The sequence below is a fragment of the Pipistrellus kuhlii genome, unplaced genomic scaffold (assembly GCF_014108245.1).
Source record: "Pipistrellus kuhlii isolate mPipKuh1 unplaced genomic scaffold, mPipKuh1.p scaffold_m20_p_3, whole genome shotgun sequence".
Classification (NCBI taxonomy): Eukaryota; Metazoa; Chordata; class Mammalia; order Chiroptera; family Vespertilionidae; genus Pipistrellus; species Pipistrellus kuhlii.
Window position 1 is genome coordinate 172,979,643 of NW_023425529.1, and position 27,269 is coordinate 173,006,911.

Genomic DNA, 27,269 nt, shown 5'->3' on the forward strand with positions numbered 1-27,269 from the left:
TTAGCCTTTTATTATATAGGACTGCAAAATGTTTACCACAGTGAGGTTAGATAAGACATTCTTTACCTCACCTAATTACCATTTTGTTGGTATAATAAAACCATTAAAGTTCTCTCGAGTTTATGTTTTTATTGACTTTATTGTTTTAGAGAGAGGAAGGGAGGGGAGAGAAAAAGATTGATGTGAGAGGGAAACATTGATTGGTTTCCTCCTGTACGTACCCTGACTGTCAGGAATCAAACCCAAAACTTAGATATGTGCCCTAACTGGGAATCAAACCCTCGACCTTTCAGTGTGGGATGATGCTCCAATCAGCTGAGCCACACCAGCAAGGGCTAAAGCTCTATTCTTACAGCAGCTTTCAAGATTACAATTCAGTCTTGATAACGATAGTTGCCATGATGTAACTTAGATCCTCAGCACTTATATCCTCAGCACTTATAAAGTCTGTACCTTCACCAACATTTTCCCATCGCCCTCACTCTCAGGCTCTGACAGCCACCATTCTGCTCTGTCTCTATGAGCTGGATGTTTTTAGATTCCAATAGGAGATTATAATGGTATTTGTCTTTCTCTTTCTGACTTATTTTGCTTGAAAGAATTCTCTCAAGATCAATCTGTGTTGTCAAAAATGAAAGGATTTCCTTTTTGTATAGCTGGATAACATATCATTGTATGTGCAGTATACCACATTTTCTTTATCAGTTCATCTGTGGATGGACACGTGGATTATTTCCATGTGGTGGCTGTTGTTAATACTGCCAAAATGAAAATGGTTAATGCAGATATTTCTTTGAGATAGTGATTTCATCTTCAGATACATACTCAGAAGTGGAATTGCTCTATCCTATGGTGCTTCTATTTTACTTTTTTTTTTTTTTTAATTTCCATGTTGCCCTAGCTCAGTGGTCAGCAAACCAAAGCTCGCAAGCCACGTGCGGCTCTTTGGTCCCTTGAATGTGGCTCTCCCACAAAAATACCATGGCCCAGGCAAGCCAATTTTGAAGAAGTAGCGTTATAAGAAGTTTAAGTTTAAAAATTTTGGCTCTCAAAAGAAATTTCAATCGTACTGTTGATATTTGGCTCTGATGACTAATGAGTTTGCCGACCACTGCCCTAGCTGGTTTGGCTCAGCAAGGGCTAAAGCTCTATTCTTACAGCAACTTTCAAGTTTACAATTCAGTCTTGTTAACGATAGTTGCCATGATGTAACTTAGATCCTCAGAACTTATAACTGAGAGTCTGTACCTTCACCAACATTTTCCCATTGCCCTCACTCTCAGGCTCTGACAGCCACCGTTCTACTCTGTCTCTATGAGTTGGGTGTTTTTAGGTTCCACATATGAGATCATAATGGCATTTGTCTTTCTCTTTCTGACTTATTTTGCTTGAAAGAATGCTCTCAAGATCAAACTGTGTTGTCAAAAATGGAAGGATTTCCTTTTTTATGGGTGGATAATATAATATATCATTATATGTACAGAGCCTCGGCCTGGGGACTGAAGAGTCCCGGGTTTGATTCCAGTCAAGGGCAAATGCTTGGGTTGGGGGCTCGATCCCCAGTAGGGACTGGCAGGAGGCAGCCAATCAATGACTCATCATTGATGTTTCTATGTCTCTCTCCTCTCGCAACCTCTCTGAAATCAATAAAAATAGATTTTTTTAAAAGAATGTCCATGTCGTTTTCCATAGTGACTATACCAATCAATTTATATTCCCATCAACAATGTGTGATGGTTCCCTTTTCTCTGTATCCTCACCAACACTTGTTCTCTTGTCTTTTTGAGAACAGCCATTCTCACAGGTGTGAGATAATATCCTGTGGTTTTTATATGTAATTTACTGATGATTAGTGATATTTATACATTTTATTGGTAAAAATGTTTTTACTGAAATTCTCTGACTACCCTACTAGCATGGCTAGGTGGTTGAGTGTCGACCTATGAAGCAGGAGGTCACCAATCAGGGCACATACCTGGGTTGCAGTCTTGATCCCCAGTGGGGGGCGTGCAGGAGGCAGCCAGTCAATGATTCTCTCTCATCATTGATGTTTCTATCTCTCTCTCCCTCTCCCTTCCTCTCTGAAATCAATAAAAATCTATTTTACAAAAAAAAAAATTATCTGCCTGTTTTTAAATCAGATTGTCGGTGTTTTAGCCATTGAGTTGTATATATCCCTTAGGTATTTTTTATATTAACCCCTTAATCAGATATATGGTTTGCAAATATTTTCCCCATTCCAGTTTGTCTTTTCCTTTTACCAGTTGTTTCTATTGTATTTGCTATGCAAAGCACTTTAGTTTGAGGTATTCCCACTTGTGCTTTTGGTGTCATATCCAAAAACATTTTTTGTCAAGGCCTTTGTTAAGGAGCTTTTCTCTATGTTTTCTTCTAGGAGTTTTATGGCTTCGAGTCTGAGTCTATTTAGAGTTCAGCTTTATGAGTGGTATAAGATAGGGATCCAGCCTTGTTATTTAGCATATGGATATCCATTCATTGAAGAGACTACCCTTCTCCTTTGAGTATTTGTGGCTCCCTTATCAAATATTAGTTGACAGTATTTGCACAGATTTATTTCTAGGCTCTTGATTCTGTTCCATTGGTTTATGTGTGTTTTATGCCACTCCATACTGTTTTAATTACTGTATCTTTGTAATATAATTTAAAATTAGGAAGTGTGATGCCTTCAGCTTTGTTCTTTCTCAAGATTCTTTGTTTATTCAGAGTCTTTTGTAATTCCATACACATTTTAATATTTTCTGTTCTATTTCTATGAAAAAATGCCATTGGAAATTTGATGAAGATCGCATTTAATCTTTATATGGTTTTGGGTAGTATTGACATTTTATCAATTGACATTTTAACCCTTCCAACCTATGAACATGGGATTATCTTGCCACTTTTTGTGTGTGTGTGTGTGTGTGTGTGTGTGTGTGTGTGTTTCTATTTCTTTCATAGGTATCCAATAGTTTGGGGTTTATAGATCTTTCACCACCTTGGTTAAATTTATTCTTAAGACCCTTTTTGGTTTGGTTCAATGGATAGAGCATTGGCCTGTGGATTGAAGAGTCCCAGGTTCAATTCCTGTCAAGAGCCCACTTGATCCCCACTGGGGAGCATGCAGAAGGCAGCCAATCAGTGATTCTCTCCCACTCCCTTCCTCTCTCTCTCTCAAAAAAATCAATAAAACATATTTTAAAAACATTTATTTCTAGCCCTAACTGGTTTTGCTCAGTGGTTAGAGAGTTAGAGAATCAGCCTGCAGACTGAAGGGTCCCAGGTTCAATTCCTGTCAAAGGCATGTACCTTGGTTGTGGGCACATCCCCAGTAGTAGGCAGATGGTCGATGTTTCTCTCTCATCGATGTATCTAACTCTCTCTTTCTCACTGTAAAAAAATTAATAAAATATATATATATTTTTTTAACTTTACCAAATTTGTTTATAGAGTCTAACATTTTTTTGGAAGCGTCTTTAGGTCTTCTTTCTATATAGGTCATCTGAAAAAAAAAAATTTTCTTCTTTTTGAATTTGGACGCATTTCATTTATTTTTCTTGCCTAATTGCTCTGGCTAGGACTTCTAGTACTCTGTTGGACAAAAGTAGTGACAGTGGGCATCCTTGTCTTTTTCCTGACCTTAGAAGAAAAGCTTTAAGCTTTTCGTCATTGAGTATGATGATAACTGCTGGCTTTGTGCTTAGTTCTTCTTTACTAGTTTCTTGAAGTGTAGAGTTAGATTTATTTGAGACTTTTTTCCCTAATGTAGGCATTATCACTATAAAATTCCCTCAACGCTGCTTTTGCTGCATCTAATAAAGTTTGGTATGTGGTGTTTCCATTATCCTTTCAATATGTTTTTTCATTTTTCTATTGATTTCATCTTTGAATCATTGTTTGTTCAGGAGTGTATTGTTTAATTTCCTCATATTTATGAATTTCTAAGTCTTCCTCCTGTTACTGATTTCTACTTTCATACCCCTGTGGTCTCTGATTGGAGTACCAAAGGAGGTCCTTCATGGAGTACTCCAGAAGGCTGGGGAAGCTGGTCCCTCACCCTGCTCTCACTTTCCCAGCAAGGGGAAATTACCTCGGGAATTCTTACTCAGGACTGGACAATGCCAGCCTGGGGGAATGGGATGATGCAAGCATACCATGAAGGTGTTCATCCTACCCTTTTTGCGTAGTTATTCTCTAGTGTTTTATGCCACTGTGTTGCTGAAATGTCTTAAGTAGACCCCAGAGCTCTACTAGAGCAGCTTTTATTCATGGATTGCTGTCTAATTATTGATCTTTGTCGGGGCCAGAGGCTGGGGTCTTCTACTTCACCATCTTTGTGACATCACTACTCTTTTTTTTTAATCCTCTCCCAAGGAGACATTATTGACTTGAGAGAGATAAATATCAATCTGAGAGAAACATCAGTCAGTTGCCTCTCATATGTGCCCCAACTGGGGATCAAACTTACAACCTTTTTGGTGTGATGCTCCAACCAACTGAGGCAGCTGGCAAACTTTTCTTTCTTATTTAAATGTTGTTACATCCAAATTTCTCTTAACTATGCTTCATTTCACATGTTACACTTTCTGCCAGTTGCACAATGATGACTCATCATCAGCAATTGATGGATTTTAAAACAATTAAGTGTCCTTTCAAGCTTTCCAAAGTCAAGTGCATTTTCTTTATTTCCTAAAAAAAAAAAAAAAAAAAATTCTTAATTTGAATTGAATGCTTTCATTCTCTCCTCTCACACCACCAGTAGCTGCATAACCAGTACCTACAGCTAAATAGCATTCTTTTGTTTCCAATTAAACTTGGAGATAATGATACTTCTGGTATTTCATTTACTCGTACAAATTATCCATTACCTACTATACAAGTTATCTTTGGGACCTATTATGCAAAGTAATTAACTGTGACACAGGCATTCTATTTGAGGAACTTACACCTTGTACTCTGTTGTAGTTGGTTTTAGTAGATAGACATCATGGTAGCACAGTTATAAGTTCATGGCCTTCCAAAAGACATCCAAGATTCTAATTCTGTCTCTATCACTCATTTGTTGTGTTATGTTAACATATGTGTAACTTCTTTATCAATGTAAGTGCTCTTATATAAATCTTATATACTTATTTACTTAATATTTAATAAAATAATGGTTTAAAAATAATGACCAAGGAGAGTAGGGAGCAGGATGGAAGAGAGCCTGGTCAGTGGAAGGTAAAATGGGACATCTGTAATACTTCCAACAATAAAGATAAAGATAATTTTTTTAAAATTAACACAAGTTAGACCCAGAAAAACAGAATCAATAAAAATAGTTAAATTCAACATTTAAAAAATAATAATAAAAATAGCCCTAGGTGATTTTGCTCAGTGAATAGAGTGTTGGCCTCAGACTGAGGGGTCCTGGGTTTGATTCTGGTCAAGGGCACATGCATAGGTTGCGGGCTCAATCCCCAATAGGGGGCGTGCAGGAGGCAGCTGATCAGTGATACTCTCTCATCATTGATGTTTCTATTTCTCCCTCTCCCTTCTCTGAAATCAATAAAAATCTTTTTTTAAATAAATAAAAATAAAAATAATGAGCAACCCACAATCAAGAGTATATCTACCTGTGAAGTTAACACTTGAGTGCTAGATTGATATGGAAAGTTCAATTCCAAAGCTTAAACTATGTGTAAGGTTCAGGGGCTAACAAATTGTGGCATTTATTTCTCATGAGCATTGTGGTCTTGTTCTAATCGGTTCATCTTGATTGTAACTGTTGCCAGGTGTTTTGTAGCCCTGTTTACTATTAATGATGAGTCATTCTTGCAAATAAAATAAATATTAATATGCTAATGTGCATAGTACACTTTACATAAATTCTGTGAGTGGTATTCAAAGAAATAAATATTGGTAACATGTGGTTTTTAAGATCTGTAGTTTAGATTGTAATCTTTTCTGAGGATGATTTGTCTTACTACTAAGTTAGGGGTGTGTAACCAAATTCTCCCTTATTTCTGCCAGATGTTATCTTAGATCCCTGAAGAATTCCCTAATAATTAACTATATGTTTGTGTATGTGTGTACATGTCTCTCTCAATATATGTGTTTAAGAAATGCATATTATTTTCCTCCGTAACACAAATAAGTAAGAATTTGAGCTCTGGAACGTAATGGACAAAGTTGGCACATGCAATTCCAACTCTGTCACTTTGCTATTTTGGCAAGTTTCAACTCTTTGAACATCATATTCCTCATTTTAAAAATGTGTGTAACAGCCCTGGCTGGTATTGCTAAGTAGTTAGTGGATCAGCCCAAGCACCAAACAGTTACAGGTTCAATCCCTAGCCTGGTCGGGTCTCCTGAGGGAGGCAACCAGTCAATGTGTCTCTCTCATATGGATGTTTTTCTCTCCCCTGCTCCCCCCTTTCTTCCTCCCTTCCTTCTACACTCTCTGAAAAGTAATGGAGAAAATATCCTCAGGTGACGATTTTTTAGAAAGGTGTATAACAATAAACCTACCTAATAAAAGGGTAATATGCAAATTGACCATCACTCCAACACACAAGATGGCCACCCCCATGTGGTCCAAGATGGCTGCTCCTATGTGGACACAAAATGGCCAGCAGGGAGGGCAGTTGTGGGCGATCAGGCCTGCAGTTCGGGGTGACTAGGCTGGCAGAGGAGGGCAGTTGTGGGCAATCGGGCCAGCAGGGGAGAGCAGTTAGGGGTGACCAGGCTGGCAGAGGAGTTGTTAGGAGGTGATCAGGCTGACAGGCAGAAGCAGTTAGGGGCAATCAGGCAGGCAGAAAGGCAAGCAGTTGGGAGCCAGCAGTCCTGGATTGTGAGAGGTGTGTCCTACTGCCCTTGAGGGGTCCCAGATTGGAGAGGGTGCAGGCTGGGCTGTGCATGAATTTGTGCACTGGGCTTCTAGTAGTATAATAATAATAGTAATTCAGTGTTGGAAGAATTGAGAACAAATAACAAAATGTATGTAAAGTTTAAGTCTTAACAGTGTTGGGCATATTAGCAACATTCAAGAAATGTTACCCCTTATTAACACTGGCCTAAACAAAATATAGTTTATAACTATTACTTGCATTTCTAACTAGCTCTTGAATTTCTTCCTTAGATAATTTTCAGCCTAACTTGTTTCCATAGGACACTGTCACCTCTGAACATTGTTAATAATTGTCCTGTTTTCTAACTGTAGTAAGCTGGAATATTTATTTCATACTTAAAAATTCTATTGTTATTCTCATTTAACTAAATGTTGTTGGTTTTGCTGTAGGACAGAGATGCGTGAGAATGGAAGACATGGCAGAGAACTAGAAGAACAGTTTTGCTTTTTAGCACTTCCTCACAGGGATGTGGCTGAGATATATAAGAATGGGATAAGTACCAGAGCGTCTACATTGAAGATACTAGGAAATCCTCTTCTTGGGGTTTATATGTTTAGACACGTTGATGTTGCCTTGAGTTATGCTCAAAGTAGAAGCATTAATGTAGAAAATATTACAATTTTTAAGGTAGGTAGCCTCTAACAAATACTACATATTATATTCAGTTTCTTTTAAATTGACCTGAACATATGGATTATTATTATTAGTGTTTTTAAGTTACATTATGTAAAACAAATAATTATTACTGTCATTAGCATCACTCAAATCTTCCACCTGTCGGACTCTAGTAGGGTGTGCAGCATAAACTAAAAATCTAAGTAAGCAAAGGCAGCCTTTATCATCTTTGTCTTCCCAGTGTATATTTTTTTCCTGTCCTAATTGATTATTGTTCTTTCTCTTGTTGAGATCATAATTATTGTCAGAATATTTTAAATGTCCTTCCTCAAAACATTGATTAGAATTATTTTGGGCTTACACTAAAGTTCTAAACTCTTATTGCTTATTTTAGTTGATAGTATTATAAAATGTTAATTTTTTTAGTTTGGATAATTCTGCTATGCTTATGTAAGATGTTAACATTAGGAAAAGCTGGATACAGGTATATGGGAATTACAAACTGTTTTTCAACTTTTCTAAAAGTTTAAAATTACTCAAAATTGAAAACAGTAAATTTTACAGTCAAATCTTAAGCATCAGTGAATTAGTTAATATATACTTTTTGGTTAATTGCAGCTTTACCAAGATTACTAAAATCATAGAAGCTAAGCAGGATGCTCAGTTGTATAAGTTAGGATGTGTGTATATTCATGTAAAATCATTCTGATTCATTTGGTATACTTTCTTACATTTTTAGACCTCAAATATTATCAAATTCATAAGGCATAATTTATTTTTATAATAAAAGTAATATATGCTAATTTTAGAAAATTTGGAACATACTAAAAAGCTCCAAAAAGCTCTTTCATATCTTTCTTTTAAACAACTTGCATCACAACTCTCTGTGTATGAAAGTTTAAAGTGTGTTGGTGTATTTTTTACAGACCCTTCTTTTTCCCTTTTTTTTTTTTAAGGTTCTCTTTGGAAAAGTGAAGAAAATTCAGCCTTTAGTGGATAAAAACAAAGTTTCTTTGGATCCTTGTCCTAACTTTGATTGCCATATGTCGAAAAATATTCCTTCTCTGAAAGATACCTTTGAGTTACAAGCCTACAATTCAGCAGTATGTTAATGTTTTAGTTCATTTGACTACTTGAAAGTCACGAAAGTCACATGCTTCACATTGTATGCTACAAGACTTAAAACAACTTCCCAAAATACTAAAGGAAAATCCCTTAATTCGTTTAATATAATATGATCTTAAATAAGTAAATAATGAAAGATGTTTTAATACTTACCTGAGAATTTTAGTAGAAAGGCTTTCAGATTTATATTTAACTTTGTTCAAAGTATAGTATCTGCCTTTTTTTTAATCCTCGCCTGAGAATATGCTTCATGGATTTTAGAGAGAAGGGAAGGGGAAAAGAGAGAAACATCGATGGCTTGCCTCCTCTATGCAGTCTGACCTGGTGATGGAACCACAGCCTTTCAGTATACAGGACAATGCTCCAACCAGCTGAACCCTGCAATCAGGGCAGAGCACAGTGTCTGCTTTTGTTGAGATGTTCCATAGGTTAATTTCTGTCTTGCAAAGAATGCAGACAAGTCTATTTTGAAGTAATGTTACTGATTCTTTGTACTTTACAAAAGGAGAAGTGACTTTTATGTTGGTCATTACATGTGAAATGATTATTTTTCTGTCCTGTGTTGCTGAGACAGTAGACCTTTAATAATCTACAGAAGATTAAATTATAAAATACATATTATTTATAAACATATTCTAGAAGCCCGATGCACGAAGATTCGTGCTAGAACGGGCTTCCCTTTCCCTGGCAGCGGGCACCGCCTTTCCACTCCGGCCCAGCCCTTTTCCCCTTAGGCCACGGAGCTGCCTCTTTCTGCTCCAGGAGCTGCCCTCCCATTTTGCCCAGAGGCCCTAAGAAATCGGGGTGGGGCAGAATGCCTTCTCCACCACTCAGTGCCTGTGTATGCAAATTAGCCGCCATCTTTGTTGGGTTAATTTGCATATCACTCCTGATTGGCAGGTGGCATAGTGGAGGTACAGTTATTTTACATGTTTGTCTATTATTAGGTAATATATGATTAAATGAAGTTAAATCTTCTAGAAATCCTATATAACTAAAGCCTAATATGCAAATTGTCCCCTCAGGCAGTCATTCAACTGGAAGTTTGACTGCTTGCTATGACATGCACTGACCACCATGGGGCCCAGTGGGATGCGGTGCCCAGGCGGGGGTCTGTGACCTCTCGCCGGCTACCTGGGGGTGGAGATGAGAATTCAGGGTGTCCGCCGAGCTCACTCACTCCCCTGGGGACACAAGGGCTCACAGGCCAGGTGAGCCCCCTGTGCTCAGGTACTGGGCATCCTCAAGGAACCCACCCATACCCACATGGCCTCATCTAGGTGCTGCAGGAGCCAATCTGTGAGGCTGGCCGGGAAGAGCAAGCTGCCTAACCACTTCCATGCGGCGCCACTGGGAGGCCCAGAGACCCATGCTGCATCCCGGCCTGCTGCATCCTGCAGCACTCACTGCATCTGCACATGGGGACTCGGGTGCCATGACCCAGGAAGAGAGGAGTGTGTAGGGGCCTGGGGCCCCAGGTGCTTCCCAGGGTCCAGAGGTCAGCTGGGACCTGCCCTTCCACACCAGACACTCGTGCTTCAATTACCTGCCAGGCCTAGGGACCACACCCGTGTACTAGCAGTCACCAACCTTTCAGACTTCTTGACCACCAGTGGTTCATGGACCACCTGTTGGCAACCACTGCTCTACTATATATATAGGAGTATGTGTGTATATGTGTATACACATATACACACACACTCCCATATGTAAAATGCATTAATGCTTATTTTTCTAATTAGCTTTAATTATCCTATCTAATAAGAGACTAATATGCAAATTGATCATCATTCCAACACACAAGATGACTGCCCCCATGTGGACACAAGATGGCCAGCAGGGGAGGGCAGTTGTGGGCAATCAGGCCAGCAGGGGAGGACAGTTGGAAGGGACCAGATCTGCAGGGAGGTCAGTTGGGGGTGACCAGGCCTGCAAAGGAGGGCAGTTGGGAACAACCATGTCTGCAGGGGAGGGCAGTTGGGGGGGACCAGGCCGGCAGGGGAGGGCAGTTTTGAGGGACCAGGCCTGCAGGGAAGGGCAGTTAGGGGCAATCAGGCCAGCAGGGTAGCAATCAGGCTGGCAGGTGAGTGGTTAGGGGTGATCAGGCTGGTAGGCAGAAGTGGTTAAGAGCAATCTACCAGGCAGGCAGGTGAGCGGTTGGGAGCTAGCAGTCTTGGATTGTGAGAGGGATATCTGACCCTCGAGGGGTCCCAGATTGGAGAGGGTGCAGACTGCACTAAGAGACAACCTTCACCTGTGCATGAATTTCATGCCCTGGGCCTCTAGTATATAGACTTCTGCAGGATCCCTAGTGGCTGCTGGCTGCCAGCTGCCAGCTGGGGCCTTCCTTCATTCTGTGCTGCCCTCTGGTGGTCAGTGCATGTCATAAAAAGCAATCGAATACCCAAGGAGACACTTTGCATATTAGGCTTTTATATATACATATATTTCAGAGAGGAAGGAAAAGGGAGAGAGAAAGATATAGAAGAAACATCAATGATGAAAGAGTCATTGATTGGCTGCCTCCTGTACACCCCCTACTGGGAATTGTGCCCCCAACCCAGGCATGTGCCTTTGACCAGAATTGAACCTAGGACCCTTCAGTCTACAGGCCAGCACTCTATCCACTGAGCCAAACCATCTAGGGCCATAGTTAATTTTTCAACCAAAGAAAACATGGTATAGTATTCACAGCTTATGCAAAACAAACTTTGAGTGTAAAACTACTTTTTTAAATCTAAAAACATTGTGTCTGGTTCTGGTACCATTGATAGTTTAAAAAGGAAAAAAAATATGTGGTGGGGGGAAATTCATACATCTTCATACAAAAAAAAAAGGTTGAAGAAAGCATGAAGAGGGAGTGGTATATGAAAACATGAATAAAATCATGCAGTTGCATGTTTGTTTTTTTAAATATGAGCTTATTCAAGTCTTAAAATTAATCAGCATAAAAATGTCCTTTATTTTTCAGGTATACTTCTATGAATACAATGAATTTTCAGAACCAGTAGATAAACCTAGACAGTGTCTTCCATATGCAATAGTGACAGTAAAATTTATTGGTCAAAAAGTAGATAATGGACACTTTATGACATCTTTGAGATTCCTTTCAACAGGATTTCCTAAGAGGGCTGGTAAGATACATATATTATTCTGCTTCAGTATTTAGTATTTGTGCTGGTCTTACATTTTTTGATATTACTTTTAATACATTATGAATCTCTAAGAAAAATAGTTGTGCTTTATTTTCAATTTCTGTATTGCAGAAATTTTTGTGGCTTCTTTTGCTGATTATATTTATGTGATTCTTCCATATTGATGTATATCTGTAGTATTTTCATTCAGACATGTACATTATTCCATTTTTAGACTATATACTATTCCTCTGGGGATATGTAGACACTTTCTAGTTTTATTCATATCCCAGACATTGCTATTTTAAACATTCATGTTAAGCGTCTCAGTGCATATATATATATGCAAGAGATTTTCTGTAGAGTATATAACCACATCAGGAATTTGCAAGGTAATTCAAAGACAATGTCAGTTTTCAAAAGTGGTTGCATCAGGTAACACATTTACATCCTTGCCAATACATATACCTAAAAAAAAGTTTGTTTCTGCTAGCCTAGTGAGTGTGATAGATTATTACTATCACCTCTAAAAGAAACACTGTACCCTTTAAAAGCTATCATATCCATTTCTCCTCATTCTCCCTACCCATAAGCAATCACTCATTTGCTTCTGTCTCTATATATATTTGTCTTTTCTGGCATTTTATGTAAGTGAAGTCAAGTATGTAGCCTTTTGTGACTGGAGACTTCACTTACTAGTGTTTTCAAAGTTTTTGCATGTTGTAGTATGTATCAGTGCTTCATTTTATGCAATAATGTCCCATATCTTGCCTAATAATATATCAATATGTATCAGTACTTCATTTTATGCAATAATGTCCCATATCTTACCTAATAATATACTTTGATTGTACCTTTGCTATGCCCATAGCCAATCAGAGTGAGTATGCAAATTAACTCCCAAAAAAGATGATGGTTAATCAGTTCCTGCATTGAGTATTTGCCCCCTGGTGGTCAGTGCATGTCATAGTGACTATTTGTTCCACCAGTCATTCTGCCATTCGGTAAATTTGCATAATAGGCTTTTATTATATAGGATAGTTTCAGGTGTACCACATAATGGTTAGACAATCATATACTTTGCAAAGTGTTCCCCCCCCGCAATATTTCCAGTACCCATCTTACACGATGCATAGTTACTACAATATTATTGACTATATTCCCTATGTCATACTTTGTACCCCTGTGACAGTTTTATAAATACCAATACATTCTTCTTAATCCCTTCACCTTTTTCGCTCAGTCCTCCTACCCGCTTCCCCTCTGGCAAACATCTGTCTAATCTCTCTGAGTCTCATTTTGTTTGTTCATTTATTTGGTCTGTAGATTCCACATTTACTAGTAAGTGAAATCATATGGTACTTGTCTTTCTCTGACACATTCACTAAGCATAATACCAACTAAGTCCATGCATGCTATTACAAATGGTAAAATTTTATTTTTTTTGTCTGAATAATAATTCATTTTATATACATTCCACTGCTTTTTTATCCACCTACCTATTAATGGGCACTTTGGTTGCTTCCATATCCTGGCTATTGTAAATAACACTGCAATGAACATAGGAGTGCATATGTTCTTTTGAATTCGTGTTTTATGTTTCTTTGGATAAATGCCCAGAAGTGGAATTACTGGGTCATAAAAAAAGATTCATTTTTAATTTTTTGAGTACCCTTTATGTTGTTTTCCATAGTGGCTGCAAAAATCTGTATTCCCACCAACAGTACACAAGAGTTCCATTTTCTCCATATTCTCACTAATACTTACTTATGGACTTATTGATGATAGCCTTTCTGATAGGTATGAGGTGATACCTTATTGTGTTTTTAATTTGGATTTCTCTGATGATTAGTGACATTGAACATCTTTTCATCTATTGGCCATCTGTATGTCCTCTTTGGAGAAGTGTCTGTTCAGGTTCTCTGCTCATTTTCAATTGGATTATTTATTTTTTTGTATTGAGTTGTATGAGTTCTTGATAAATTTTGGATATTAACCCTTTATCAGATGTATTATTGGTAAATGTATTCTCCTATTCAGTTGTTTTTCTTTTTGTAGTAATCTATCTTAATTTTTGTAATAGCTGCATTTGTTATAGCATATGCACATGGTACTTTTACTGTTATAATTATTGATGTACCATATGATTTAATTACTCTGATTGATAGGTCTTAGCCATCTTGGATTATTGTACTAAACAATTTTTTCTTACTGGGTTCATTCTTCCTTTTTACTTTTTAATTTTTATTGAATTTATTGTAGTGACATTGGTTAATAAAATTGTATAGGTTTCAGGTATATAATTCTGTAGTATATCATCTGTATATTGTGTTCACCACTCATATCCAAGTCTCTTTCCATCATCATCTATCCCCTTTTATCATCTTCTACCCCTCTCTACCTCTCTTCCCCTCTGATGACCATATGCTGTCTGTGTCTATGAGTTTGTGTTTTGTTTCATTTTGCTTAATCCATTCATCTTTTCCACCCAGCAATCTATGTTCATCCCTTTGTTGAAATGTCTCACTGTGCATCCTTATAACAATTTTTTTGAACTCTATACTTCATTAACCGCTTGCCTCCATTTCCTTTAGCTCTTTTTCTGGAGATGTCTCCAGTTCTTTTATTTAGGGCCTGTTTCTTTGTCTCCCCACTTGGCTGCCTCTTTTGTGTCTTTGTATGTATTAAGTAGATCTGCTATGTAGATCTGCTATGCTGCCCAGTTTTGGTAGGGTGGCCTTATGTAGTATGTGTCATGTGGGACACAGTGGCACAGTCTCCTTGATCCCTTGCTCTGGGTGCTCCAGGAATATCTCTTGTTTCAGCTCTGTGGGCTTCTGTTGTAATGAAGTCTTCATTGCTATTGGCTTGCTCATGCATAGAGTAGACCCTCAGGCTGACCGAGGATCAACACCAACTACAGTGTATGAACTGTTGTGCAGGTGCTAACCACAAGAAGCAGCATTTGCTTCAGCAGGGTCTGGTGTCTGCCAAGAGCTTCCTTTGGATGCCACTGGTGACGGTAATTTGATCTGTTCTGATGTTGTCTGGCCATTTGGGTGTGTTGGTACTGGGACCTCTTGGGAGTGACTCTAATGCAGGCCAATGTAGATGCTTCCTGTGACTGGACCTGGGCAACCTGTTTGGAGTTACAAAGCAATCCACAGTTTGTGGCTACCTCTGCTGCACCTGTTGCATACATGGGAAGGACCAAACTGTGCACCAAGGTAAGCTTTTACCACCAGGGCCCAGGGACAAGTCAGTAAATGTCCCAAGGCACTCCAAGATTCACTCTGTTTGCCAACTCAATCACTGAAATAGCCTCTGGTGGTATTTACGTGGCATGAGGTAGATTCTCCGTGAGTCACCAGGTAGGAGCAAATGGTGTTCACCAGACAGATACAGGTTCAAACTCAGTGCCCGAGTTGGGGCTGTGACCACTCAGAAAACGTCCCAGGGTGTACTGTTTCTAGCTGCCACCCTTCCAGGGAAGACGCTGCAGGCCCTTGTGGTGGGGCGGGGTCTCAGAATTGTCAGGGTGAGACCAGCAGAGCTTATTAGGCCCAAACAGACCAAAATTTGGCCAGTACTAAAAATTCTTGTATTTTTAGCTTGAGTACTAGAACAAGTATTGTATTTCAGAATAATAAATTATAAAAATGTATTTGCTGGGTATAGATGATTATACATTACATTATATTTTGATAAATACTGTAGAATTACTTTTCCAGACATTAGTACCAGTTTTTAAACAGTATGAAAGAGTGCTTGTATGCAGAGTATTTATTATCATTCAAAATCTTCACCAATCTAAAAAGCTTTTAAATAGGAATCTTGTTTGCTTAGTGTGATTGGACATCTTTTTATGTTTGTTGAAACTTTAATCTATGATGTTTTTGAAGAGGTTTATATACTTTACCCACTTTTCTAGTGTTTTCTTTTTGTTAATCATATGCTTCATGTATTCTAACATATTTACAATTAAGTCTTAAGTTTTATCATTCAGAATACATGTTTTACCAGTTTATTCTTCTGAATTTTGTTTATTGTGCATTTTTGGCCTTTTAAAAACTTTATTTGTATGTAATTGACTTCATTTTTTAATTTTTGTTCTTCTGACAAACTTTCTATCACAAGGCTATAAAACTATCCCTCCGGGTTTTATTATAACACTTCTATGGTCTTTATTAATTTACACTGAATTTTATTTTATTTTTATGTAAGGAGGTATATAGGAATTTACCTTCCCCCCCTCTTCCTATAGTTCCCTCTTACGAAGTACGTTTTTATTTGTGGTCATATTTCTACTATAGCTTACTAAACTTAAAAAATATAATCACAAATAACTATAGAATTTAGAAATTTTCAACAAACCAATCTTTAATATATTGTGAAAAACAACCTCATGGTACTTCCCAGTGATATGATTATAACTTTATATATGTCATAAATCTCAGAAGCAACTTCTCATCATTAATTTGTCTTAATAAAAAATATTTTAAGGTATTACTTAACTTTGAATGCTCTCTGAACCTTTTACTTGCTAAATATGCACTTTTTAAATTCTTATGTTATTATAAAATTGCATGAAGTTCTTGATGAAATTTTAGGAATATATTTTTATAAATTATAAAGAAAATTTGGTTTTATTTTCTAGGTTTCGTTTACATATGTTGTTTGCAGGAAAACTTATTTCACTATGCAACAGTGGGTAGCAGTTTGCTTTTGGCTCCTGGGAAAGATTTTGTGAAACTTTTCTTTTTTTAATCTTCAGCTGAGGATTTGTTCCCACTGAGAGAGAGAGGGAGGGAGGGAGGGAGGGAGGGAGGGAGGGAGGGAGGGAGGGAGGGAGGGAGGGAGGAACATTAGAGGGAGAATCAGAGGGAGAACGAATGAGTTATCATTGACTGGTCGCCTCCTGTATGCACTTTGACCAGGGATCGAACCTGAAACCTAGGAATGTACCTGACCGGGAATTGAACCCAGAATCTTTTGGTGTCCTGGACAAAGTTCCAACCAACTGAGTAACCCAACTAGGGCTGTGGAACCTTTTTGGTCTCTTATTCCTTATTTCTCCACCTCATTCCCCTTCCCTTTCTGTTTTTTTGTTCTCCAGAGGTAGAGGAAAATAAGACAGGGTAACAGGAGATAGAGGGAGACAATTTTGTCTATTAATATGTAGATACTATTAAATCTCTGAATATAGAAAGTTAATATGAGAATACCTGGTCTATGAGCAACATGTTTTTATTCCTACTTAATTTTTCTGTTTCTTAATATTTGACCAAATCCAAATTTCTTATGGCAGCTACTTTCTTTAGTAAGGTCTTAAGGAGTTACATGCTCCATCATTTTACTTTATTGACTTGTTACTCATCCTCTTCTCGCCCTGCTTTTTCTTCTGAGAACATAGTTTAACCATCAGTAGGTTATTTGAAGAACTTTCAATTGAAGTTGTTTATTTTATTTTTTTGACTATGTATCTAGTTATTTCAGTACTTATTCTAACATTCCCAACCTTTTAATAGAAAACCCAGGTGGATTATCTTTTATATTTTGCTGACTTTTAGTCAAATCAAAACCATAGCTTTCCAATTTCTCTTTTATTTTAGTGTTATTTATTTATTTATTTATTTATTTATTTATTTATTTATTTATAATTTTTATTGTTGAAAGTATTACATATGTCCCCTTTTTCCCTCCATTGACCTCTCCAAGCCTGCCCCCATCCCCCAACCCAGGTCATCACTACCCTGTTATCTGTGTCCATGGGTTATGCATATATGCATACAAGTTAATTGGTTGATTTCTGCCACCCACCCTCTTCTGTCTTCCCTCTGAGGTTTGACAGTCTGTTTGATGCTTTTATGTCTCTGGATCTATTTTTGTTTACCAGTTTATGATGCTCATTAGACTCCACATATGAGCGAGATCATGAGATACTTAGCTTTTTCTGACTGGTTTATTTCACTTAGCATAATGCTCTCCAAGTCCATCCATGCTGTTGCAAATAGTAAGAGTTCTTTCTTTTTAACAGCTGCATAGTATTCCATTGTATAGATGTACCACAGTTTTTTAATCCGTTCATCTATTGGGCACTTAGGCTGTTTTCAAATCTTAGCTATTATAAATTGTGCTGTTATGAACATAGGGGTGCGTGTAGTCTTTATTTTAATATTTATTGTTTAAAGTATTACATATGTCCCTTTTTCCCCTATTGCCCCCTCCACCACCTTGCCCTCCCCCCCAAAGCCTTCCCCACCCTATTTGTGACTATAGGTTAAATATATATGCTTATGAATTCATTGGTTGATCTCTTCTCCCCCTTCACCCTCCCCTACCTTTCCTCTTGAAGTTAGTCTGTTCAATGTTTGTGTGTCTCTGGATATGTTTTTGTTCATCAGTTTATGTTGTTCATTAGAATTCTACACATGAGTAAGATCATGTGATACTTATATTTCTCTGGTAGGCTTATTTTGCTTAACATAATGCTCTCTAGGTCCAACCATGCTATTGCAAATGGTAAGAGTTCTTTCTTTTTTCCAGCTGCATAGTATTCCATTGTACAGATATACCACAGCTTTTTAATCCATTCATTTGCTGATGTGCACTTAGACTGTTTCAAAACCTTAGTTGTTGTAAATTGTGCTGCTATGAACATAGGGGTGCATATATTCTTTCTGATGGGTGTTTCTGAATTCTTGGGACATATTCTTAGAAGTGGAATCACTGGGTCAAATGGGAATTCCATTTTTAATTTTTTGAGGAAACTCCTTACTGTTTTCCATAGAGGTTGTGCCCATCTGCATTCCCACCAGCAGTGTATGAGGGTTCCCTTTTCTCCATATCCTCACTAACACTCGATGACAGCCATTCTGACAGGTGTGAGGTGGTAACTTATTGTCGTTTTGATTTGCATCTGTTGGATGGTTAGTGACTCTGAGCATTTTTCATATGCCTTTTAGCCTTCTGTATGTCTACTTTGGAGAAGGGTCTATTTATGTCCTTTGCCCATTTTTTAATTTTGGAGATTAACCCCAGATGTGTCATTGGCAAATATATTCTCCTATACATTGGGCTCTCAATATTTTGTTGATCTCTTTTGCTATGCAGAAGGGTTTTTTTTTTAATGCAGTCTCATTTATTTATTTTCTCATTAGTTTCCATTGTCCTAGGAGATGTATCAATAAACATATTGCTATGAGAGATGTCTGAGATTTTGCTGCCTATGGTTTCTTCTAAGATTTTTATGTTTCACGCCTTACATTTAAACCTTTTATCCATTTTGAATTTCTTTTTGTGTATGGTGTAAGTTGGTGGTCTAATTTCTTTTTCTTTTTGCACATATTTGTCCAATTTTCTCAATACCATTTGTTTAAGAGACTATCTTAGCTCCATTGTATGCTCTTGCCTACTTTGTCAAATATTAATTGGGTCCATTTCTGGGTTCTCTTTTCTGTTTCATTGTTCTATATGCCAATATATATGCTAGTACCAGGCTATTTTGAGTACAATGGCTTTATAGTATAACTTGATATCTGATATTGTGGTCCTTCCAACTTTGTTCTTAAGATTGTTATGGCTATTTGGGATCTTTTTTATTTTATATAAATTTACTTCTATTTAATAGAGCTTATGGTAGAAATACTTTTTCTTCCTATGTTTGCTTATTTTCTTTTTATTTTCACAGAAAGAGCATGCTCTCTGAATAACTGTACTGTGGCCAAAAGAATTGGAAAAGGAAAAGATGCTACAATTATATATGAGCATTTCAGGAAACCTGTGAATACATTTGTTCAGGAAAACTGTCCGTGCGATGCACTAAATTCAGAGATAAACTCTCTCAACTCAAATAATTCTAGTTCCTATGAGAATGTACAAGATGGAAACATTTCTGTACTTGAAACATACAATGGACAGGTGAAGCACAAGTTAACAGAATGTAAAGATACTTCTGAAGTACATTCAGATGATTCAGGTCTTTCATTTATTCCCAGTGATACCAGAGAAAGTATTAATGGTGATCTCTTGTTAAATTGTGCACAACTTAAAAATATTTTAAGCTGTCTTACTCCTGCTTTTCCTCTTCATAACAATATTGCCTCAAGCACAGTTATTACTTCAAAAATCATCAAAGACCCAAGACTTACGAGGAGAGAAGAAAACATGGAAAAACACAATAATACAGGTTTAAATGAGAGATTGCCATTGAAGAAGAGTTTAGATTTTGTTAATTCCGAAATAAACCCATCTGTGCCAACTAATTCTGCCTCCTCATCTGAAGTCATGCCTGGTGATAATGCTATTCTTACTAATTGTTTGGGTGTTCCTTGCTCCAAACTTTCTTTTGATGATTCACAATCTCAAGCTCATAACGTAGGCTCTAAGAATTGTGATTATACAACACCCAATAAAATTACCATCGCAGGACAATTTCAGGACCAAGGCAATTTTTCCTTCCCAATGTGTTTGTCAAATGTAATTTCAGAAGTTGAGAACCAAAAACACAGTGAGGAAAAAGCCCAGAGATCCCAACAGAGAAGTAACATCCCACTTTTAACTGAACAAAATAGTGAGGCACATAACTCTTATGAATCGATGAACACTTATACGAAAGGGCATAACAGAAACCTTTCTCAGGAACCACAGTCTTCTAACTTAAAAACTATATGTCAGACTGGTCACACAACGTCTGCAGATGTTGCATTCCAAAGGAAAGAAAGCATATATGAGTCTGTACAAAACATCGGAAAGGTGAGAAATTTCACTGGCCATGAAGACAATTCCAAACATGTAGAAAATCAAAATTTGTGGAAAGAGATTAATAATTATTGTACTAATGGAACAAAAGTCAGCCCAGTAGACAATTGCATTTTTTTGCACGAAGAATGCAAAGAGGGTAGAAATCTTGATTATTTGGGGGGAAAATGTGATCAAATGTTAATCACACAAGAGTTAGAAAAATCAAAGTCTTCTATACCCAGCACAAAGAACAAGTATGAGCTAGGCTATCTAGCATTGGAATTACAAAATGCTCTTACTCCAAGAGTGGAAAGCCCTTCGCAAAAGCATTCTCAACACTGTTTGGAGAATGAAGATAACATTCATACCAGTTTCGCCACTTCTCAAAAACTAATGGAACTGAAATTGAAAAAGACAAATCAGAACTGTCTTAGCATTATAACTGATGCTTTCCAGGAAGCAAAAGACATTCCTCAGGCCAAAGAACTGCCAATAGATACAGTTATTTCATCTCATGACATTAAAATAGCTCATGACAATTCACATTGCAGCATAACTAAAGAACATACATGTGTCCATAGGAAAAATGAAAGTGATGCAGTGTCATTGGAAAACATTCAAAGAGACTGTAAGGAAACTTCTCAAGTAGGCGATAAAGGTCAAGATTATACTCTGTTCTATAATGCACAGTTGAATAATGATATACATCTGAATAACTTCAAAGAACAAAGAGATAATGATAAAGAAAGCCAAACTGAAGCTAATGAGGATCACACTGCTTCATCTACAGAAAACACAAAAAATATATGTGGAGATGAGAAGCTGGGTTTTCATACAAGTAAAAATTTTATTAATATAGATGAAAAGCGGAAGAATAAATACTACAATAATGCAGAAATTCTGAGTTCTGAAGAATTTTCTACATTATATTTGACTTGGGGGGGGAAACATGAACCAACAGAAACTACATTATTGGAAACCGAAGATACTTTCACTGCCATAAAACAAAAATATGTGCAAAATACCATAAGGAGCATGGAACATTTCACTTCCATATATCCCAAAATCTCAGATTCTTCAATGCAGAAAACCTCAAATGCTGCAGTGGTGCCCACATTAGACACAAATCGTGAAGACCACCAAAGACACAAGTCTAAAGAAATTTCTTCTGAGAGTCCAGATTTGGGATTATTAGTAAAGCATAGGGTTTCTGATTGTGAAATGGGTCTGGATAAAGACAAATTAGACATCTCATTTCATCAATCAATAAGTGACAACTTAGTTCTTCAAAATTTCGAATTGGAAAGTGAAATTGAAGTAGAATCAGAACAGTGCGGTGATGCTTTTCTATCTCAACAAGACATTCATAGCCATGGAAGTATACTGTATGATGAATTTGGGATCTCATATGAGACTCTGATGTCTCGTATCGATTGGGAAGGCCTATTTGGAAGCAATAATGGGGAGAATGAGGTTTTGAAAAGCACCACAAGAAAGGAGCATAGTGATCAGCCTCCCTCTGATTCTTCCTCTACACAAGAAAATGAAGCAGAGCTCTTCCCAATTTTACTTCCAGATCTACAGGTTACATTTACTAATATAATTATGCCAAGATTTAGTACCACTGTTGAGCCCCTTGCATTGAAAGATACGTTTTGCAAACAAACTGAAGCCACGAAATCAGAAATATGTGAGGAGGAAGGGAAAGTTCCAGGATTAGAAATTTATTCCCAGTGTTCTGGTGAAAATTCAGATTACCCATGTGAAGATGAACGTGGTAATAAAAAGCAAGAATCAGGACTAGTGAGTAAATCTGAAATCTCACTTTCTTTTGACTTGAGTCCTAATAAACTCATGAATCACACATCTGAAGAACAAAACAGTGGACCTTTGCTTACTGAAATTCCAAATGTCACAACAATAAATAAAGAAAGCAGATGTTTCCTTACAAAGTCAAAAACTGATTATAATAATAATAGACGTAAAAAGGACACCGAGTCAAGAATTAGCAAACGAAAGCCACATACAACTTCTAGGGACCAGAATGTACACTCTTATGAAATTTGTGAGAAGAAGAGGAAGCTAACTAATCAAAACTCATCTGAATGTTTTTCTTCCTTATCCAGAGGACGAATCAAAACATTTTCACAGTCAGAAAAACATATTAGGAGCGTCCTGGATATTCTAAATAGTGAAGTATCTTTATGCAAAAGCAAATGCCTTTCCAAAAAACTTGACAGAGCTCTTCTTTACTTAAAAAAGGCTCATAGAAGAGTTAATATGTCTTTGGAACTTATAGCTAAAGTGGGAGAAACTTCAAGAAAGGGCCCATTACCCAAATCATATTCCATAATATGCAATAATTTTTGGGAAATTTGTGACCTTCAAGGTTATAGTTCTTTTGCTGAAAGAAGATACTATTCCACTAAGCATTTTTTCTCAAAAAGAAAATATGACAAACCAGGAGAGAAAAAAGCTTTGGGATTTGAAGTTGATAAATCATTAACTCGTGTATCAAAATACCAGTCTTATGGAACAAGTGGAAAGAGAATCACAAAGAAAAATGGGGCCAATAGTGTCTCCAGAAGCCACACCACTATTCACGTGAGAGAATTTTGTGATCAAGAATATCCTGAATCACAGTTAACTCTGTGCTCCACATCCCAAAGTACAAGTCAGTCAGCTTACGACAATACCTGTATGAGAAATCCAAGATCACCAGAACTTCAATCCTTTTCTGGGAAAATGGGGTGTCTGGTATCCTCAGACTGCCCAGATGAAAAACTCACTAAAAAAGAAAACCAGATTGGCATAAAATCTTTATCTAACATTAGTAAATGTGGAAAGCCTGAGAAGCATTTAGCACACAGTACTAAAGGTGCAATAAAAGGAAGTGCTGAGGCTAATGAAATAATAAATAAAACTAATTCAGTATCTTTAAGTTGCACAAAAGAAAACAATGTATGTTTCAGCTCAGACAAAAATTATGATGCAACTTGTATAGCTCACACAAAAGTGAAAACTGACATAGTTATTTCAGTCTTAGAATCAAATGTGAAGCACTTTTTGAATGTTGACAACTACAAACCAGATAACCTCATTTTATCTGGTTATAAAAGAAACCGGGCAGTAAATTTTCTAGAAAAATGGGCATCTCCTACTGAAAGCTCCAAGCCAAATACTATTACAGGAAATGTCCTTACGGACCCATTAAACCAAAGTCTGACAATAAGCAAAAAGTGTAATAGCATTTCTCAGTTATCAAGTGTTCCAGTGGCACATAATGGGGAAGAATCTTCAAAACCTTATTTGGACAAACAGAGGACTTTTGCTATTGATTCTGTTGCAAGGTCCACCACTGTACCACACTGTCATCAAGCATGTAGTGGAAAGGAGCTTCTGAAGACAGAACAATGCTTTCCAAGTAATCGTATCCCTATTGATGTGAATGGAACAAATGTTTCTGAGGATTCTGAGTTGGATCTCATGCCAGTTGAAGAAAGTAAAAGTTATGGGGCAAATATAATGAAGAGACCTTTTCCCAGTGATAGTTCTCTGCTCTTAAAAGATGATATAAAGGGTTCTTCCAAAATAGGTATTTCAAAGAAAGACATTCCGGACAGAAAAATGTGGAAAGTTAAACAAACCGAAAAAGCACAAGATTCAGTTCACACCAAAAGTATGACTAAAGGATCAACTGTTAGGAATGATTACAAGACAAAGGTTTTAGGAGAATCCCCCTCTTTAAGTGAGAAAACAATTAAAAATAATTTGATTGATCCTCATCTAAGCATTAAAAATAGGAGTGAGGCAATGTCTTTGAATAACACAGTTTCTAATCAGCTTAACAAAAGAGAGAAAGGGGTGGTTAAAGTTAATGACTCTCAGTTTGATTCTACCGCACAACCAGACATTTTAGGAATGAATCACACGCCTGTTTTACATGCTCACTCTGAAACCTCCAAAATCACCACTCCACAGAAAAAGCCTACATCATCCATGAATCAATTAGAAGAAAAACATTTCTCAGTTAAACATTCAGACCTTCCAGCTAGGCTAGCTCAAATTTTAAGGAGGGCAGATGAAGTATCATCTTTGCAGAGACTACAGGAAGAAACTAAGATTTGTCAGAGTATTCTCCCTTTACTTGTTGAAGCTTTTGAAAGAAAGCAAGAATGTTCACTTGAGCAAATCCTGATTTCAAGAGAATTGCTGGTCGAAAAAAACCTGTGGAATAATTGCAAACAGAAGTTAAAACCGTGTGCCGTTGACTCCTTGGTAGAACTCCAAATGATGATGGAAACTATTCAATTCATTGAAAACAAAAAAAGGCTCTTAGGAGGCGAGCCGACATTCCGAAGCTTGCTTTGGTACGATGAGACATTGTACAGTGAGCTGCTTGGCAAGCCACGAGGATTTCAACAACAATCCAATTTCTACCCTGCCTTTCAAGGAAGGCTAAAATACAATGCGTTCTGTGAGTTGCAGAACTATCACGATCAATTGGTTGACTTACTAGAAGACACCAAAAAGGAAAATTCATACTATGCATTCTTAAAATGCAAACGGCAGGTCAATGAGTGTGAAGCCATCTTGAGCCACTGCTCTGACTGCTTTGACTTTTCTCTTTCTGTTCCATTTACCTGTGGCGTTAACTTCGGCGATAGTTTAGGAGACCTAGAAACCTTAAGAAAAAGTACTTTAGAGCTGGTCAGTGTGTATGGGGACTCTCCTAAAGTCGATTCTCACCAAGGAAAACGAGATCATTTGTGGATTATCATTGAAATGATCTCCTCAAAAGTTAATTTTATCAAGAGCAATGAGGCAGTAGGTATTAATATAGCTCTTTATGGCATGGAACATATCTTTTTCGATGCTGCGAAAAGCCTTGTTTGGAAAGAGAAGAGACAGTCTACCAGCAAAAAATGCTCAGGACGGAAAAAGAAAGAAACATTACTCAAGATGAATCAATCTTCTTTTTCTAAATTGCAAAAGATATATGGAACATTGTCTAGAGAGTTAAGCAGTGAACAAATTTCCAATATTGGGCTTGAGGAGAACACTATGGTGGGTTCCGGAAAGTCAGATGACCTAACAAACAAAGCAATGGCTAGCATCGAAAACTGTAAGTTTAACAGCACTTTGGTTTCACCTCCAGATATCTGTTATATTAATGACATATTGGCTCAAACTGAATTTGCAGACTTTGAAAAACTACAGGAATTCACTTTGAGATGTACCAATCACTTAGAAACTTTAAAGAAGTATTTTCAGGTACTGCAAGATGATAACAGAGAGAGTATTTTTATCACAGAAGAAAACGTTTTGGATGTGGTCAAAAACCACAGCAATGAGGCTACAATTTTAAAACCTGCAGCCACTGAAACCTATATTGAAATAGCCATGCTCTCAGAAACAGTTCACTTTCTCAAAAACTCAATGGCAAGGAAACTAGATAAAGAGCGGTTTCGAGGTATGCTTTGGTTTGATTTGTCACTTCTTCCTGAACTGGTTCACTGCCAAGAAAAAATGGCTTCTTTTTCATTTCTTAAAGACAACTCAGCAGATTGCCTTTGGGAAGTTATAGAGACTGCTGTTTCTGAACTTCAGGAAGATCTGGATGTTATTGACAAACATGATGAAGCTGTTAATCGCTCATACGCTCTTCATTTATTCTCAAGAGAACTTAAAGAACTTTCAGAAGTTAAAAAACTTCTAAAGAAGTCTGAGTATTCTGTTTCCACGTATATTGACTTTGTGCCATGTGTAGCATCCATAAATTATGGAAGGACTGTGACAGAGTTAGAACACAACTACAATCAGTTTTCTGCACTGCTCAAAAATATACTGGCTGCCCCACAGAAAGATTTAGGGAAAATGGCCCATATCGTGAAAGTCATGAAGACTATTGAAAGTATGAAGATGATATGTGCTAAGAATGCTGAGTTAACCGTTTCCTTTATCCTGTGCCAAATGCTGCATAATAGAGAGAAGACTTTACAACTGAAGAGAGGAGAAAACATGAATGTTCATGTAAAACCTAGGAAGAATACCAATAAATCCAATACTTGTACAAAGGTACCCTCAATTTCAGAGTGCCTATTGAAAAATGGTTCAAATTCTTCTAAAAAACGACCTATCACTGTAGACAGATGTCAAGATTCTCAGGAACAAGAGAAAAATACTACTGTTTCCAGTTGTAAAAAACAAAAGGTAACATTTCTTGAAACAAAACCTATGCAGCAGTGTTTTTTAAGAACAAATCTAATCTCTAAGCAAATAAGTAGTTAGCAGAATTGTAAAAATTGAGAATGAATTAAATATTGCCTTGCAAAATGAATTTATTAAAGCATTGGATTCAACAATTTATATTACCTACAAAATATAGATGATTGTGTATATGAGACATACCTTGCAAATGTCTTTTAAATGTACAAATTAAATAAATTGTTTAACTTAGAAAACATTTCTTGAAAGGATGTAAATTTTAATCACTTCTTAAGGGGAAAGGGCAATATTACAAATGTGAGTTAAGTGAGTGACCAAGTATTTATTGAGTAGCTTCTGTATATCAAGGCTAATAGTGTATTGAATATTAAAAACTGACTAATGGAGTCTGTGTTTCTGAACATTACTTACATGGAGAAATAGGACAAATATTTTTAAATATGTTTTTATTTACTTCAGAGAGAGGAAAGGAAAGAGAGAAAAAAATCATTGTGAAAGAGAAACATTGATTGGTTGATTCCTGCAAGTCCTCTACTGG

General features: G+C 37.1%; 1 protein-coding gene across 1 annotated transcript in view; it reads left to right on the forward strand.

Annotated features, from left to right (window-relative positions):
• TEX15 (testis expressed 15, meiosis and synapsis associated) overlaps positions 1-27,269 on the forward strand; it is a 44,397-nt gene that overhangs the window by 11,255 nt on the left and 5,873 nt on the right. The window contains exons 3-6 of the mRNA XM_036458310.2: positions 7,277-7,514; positions 8,459-8,605; positions 11,599-11,761; positions 19,452-26,716. Coding sequence (XP_036314203.2) covers positions 7,277-7,514; positions 8,459-8,605; positions 11,599-11,761; positions 19,452-26,716 — 7,813 coding nt within the window. The remainder of the gene's footprint in view (positions 1-7,276; positions 7,515-8,458; positions 8,606-11,598; positions 11,762-19,451; positions 26,717-27,269) is intronic.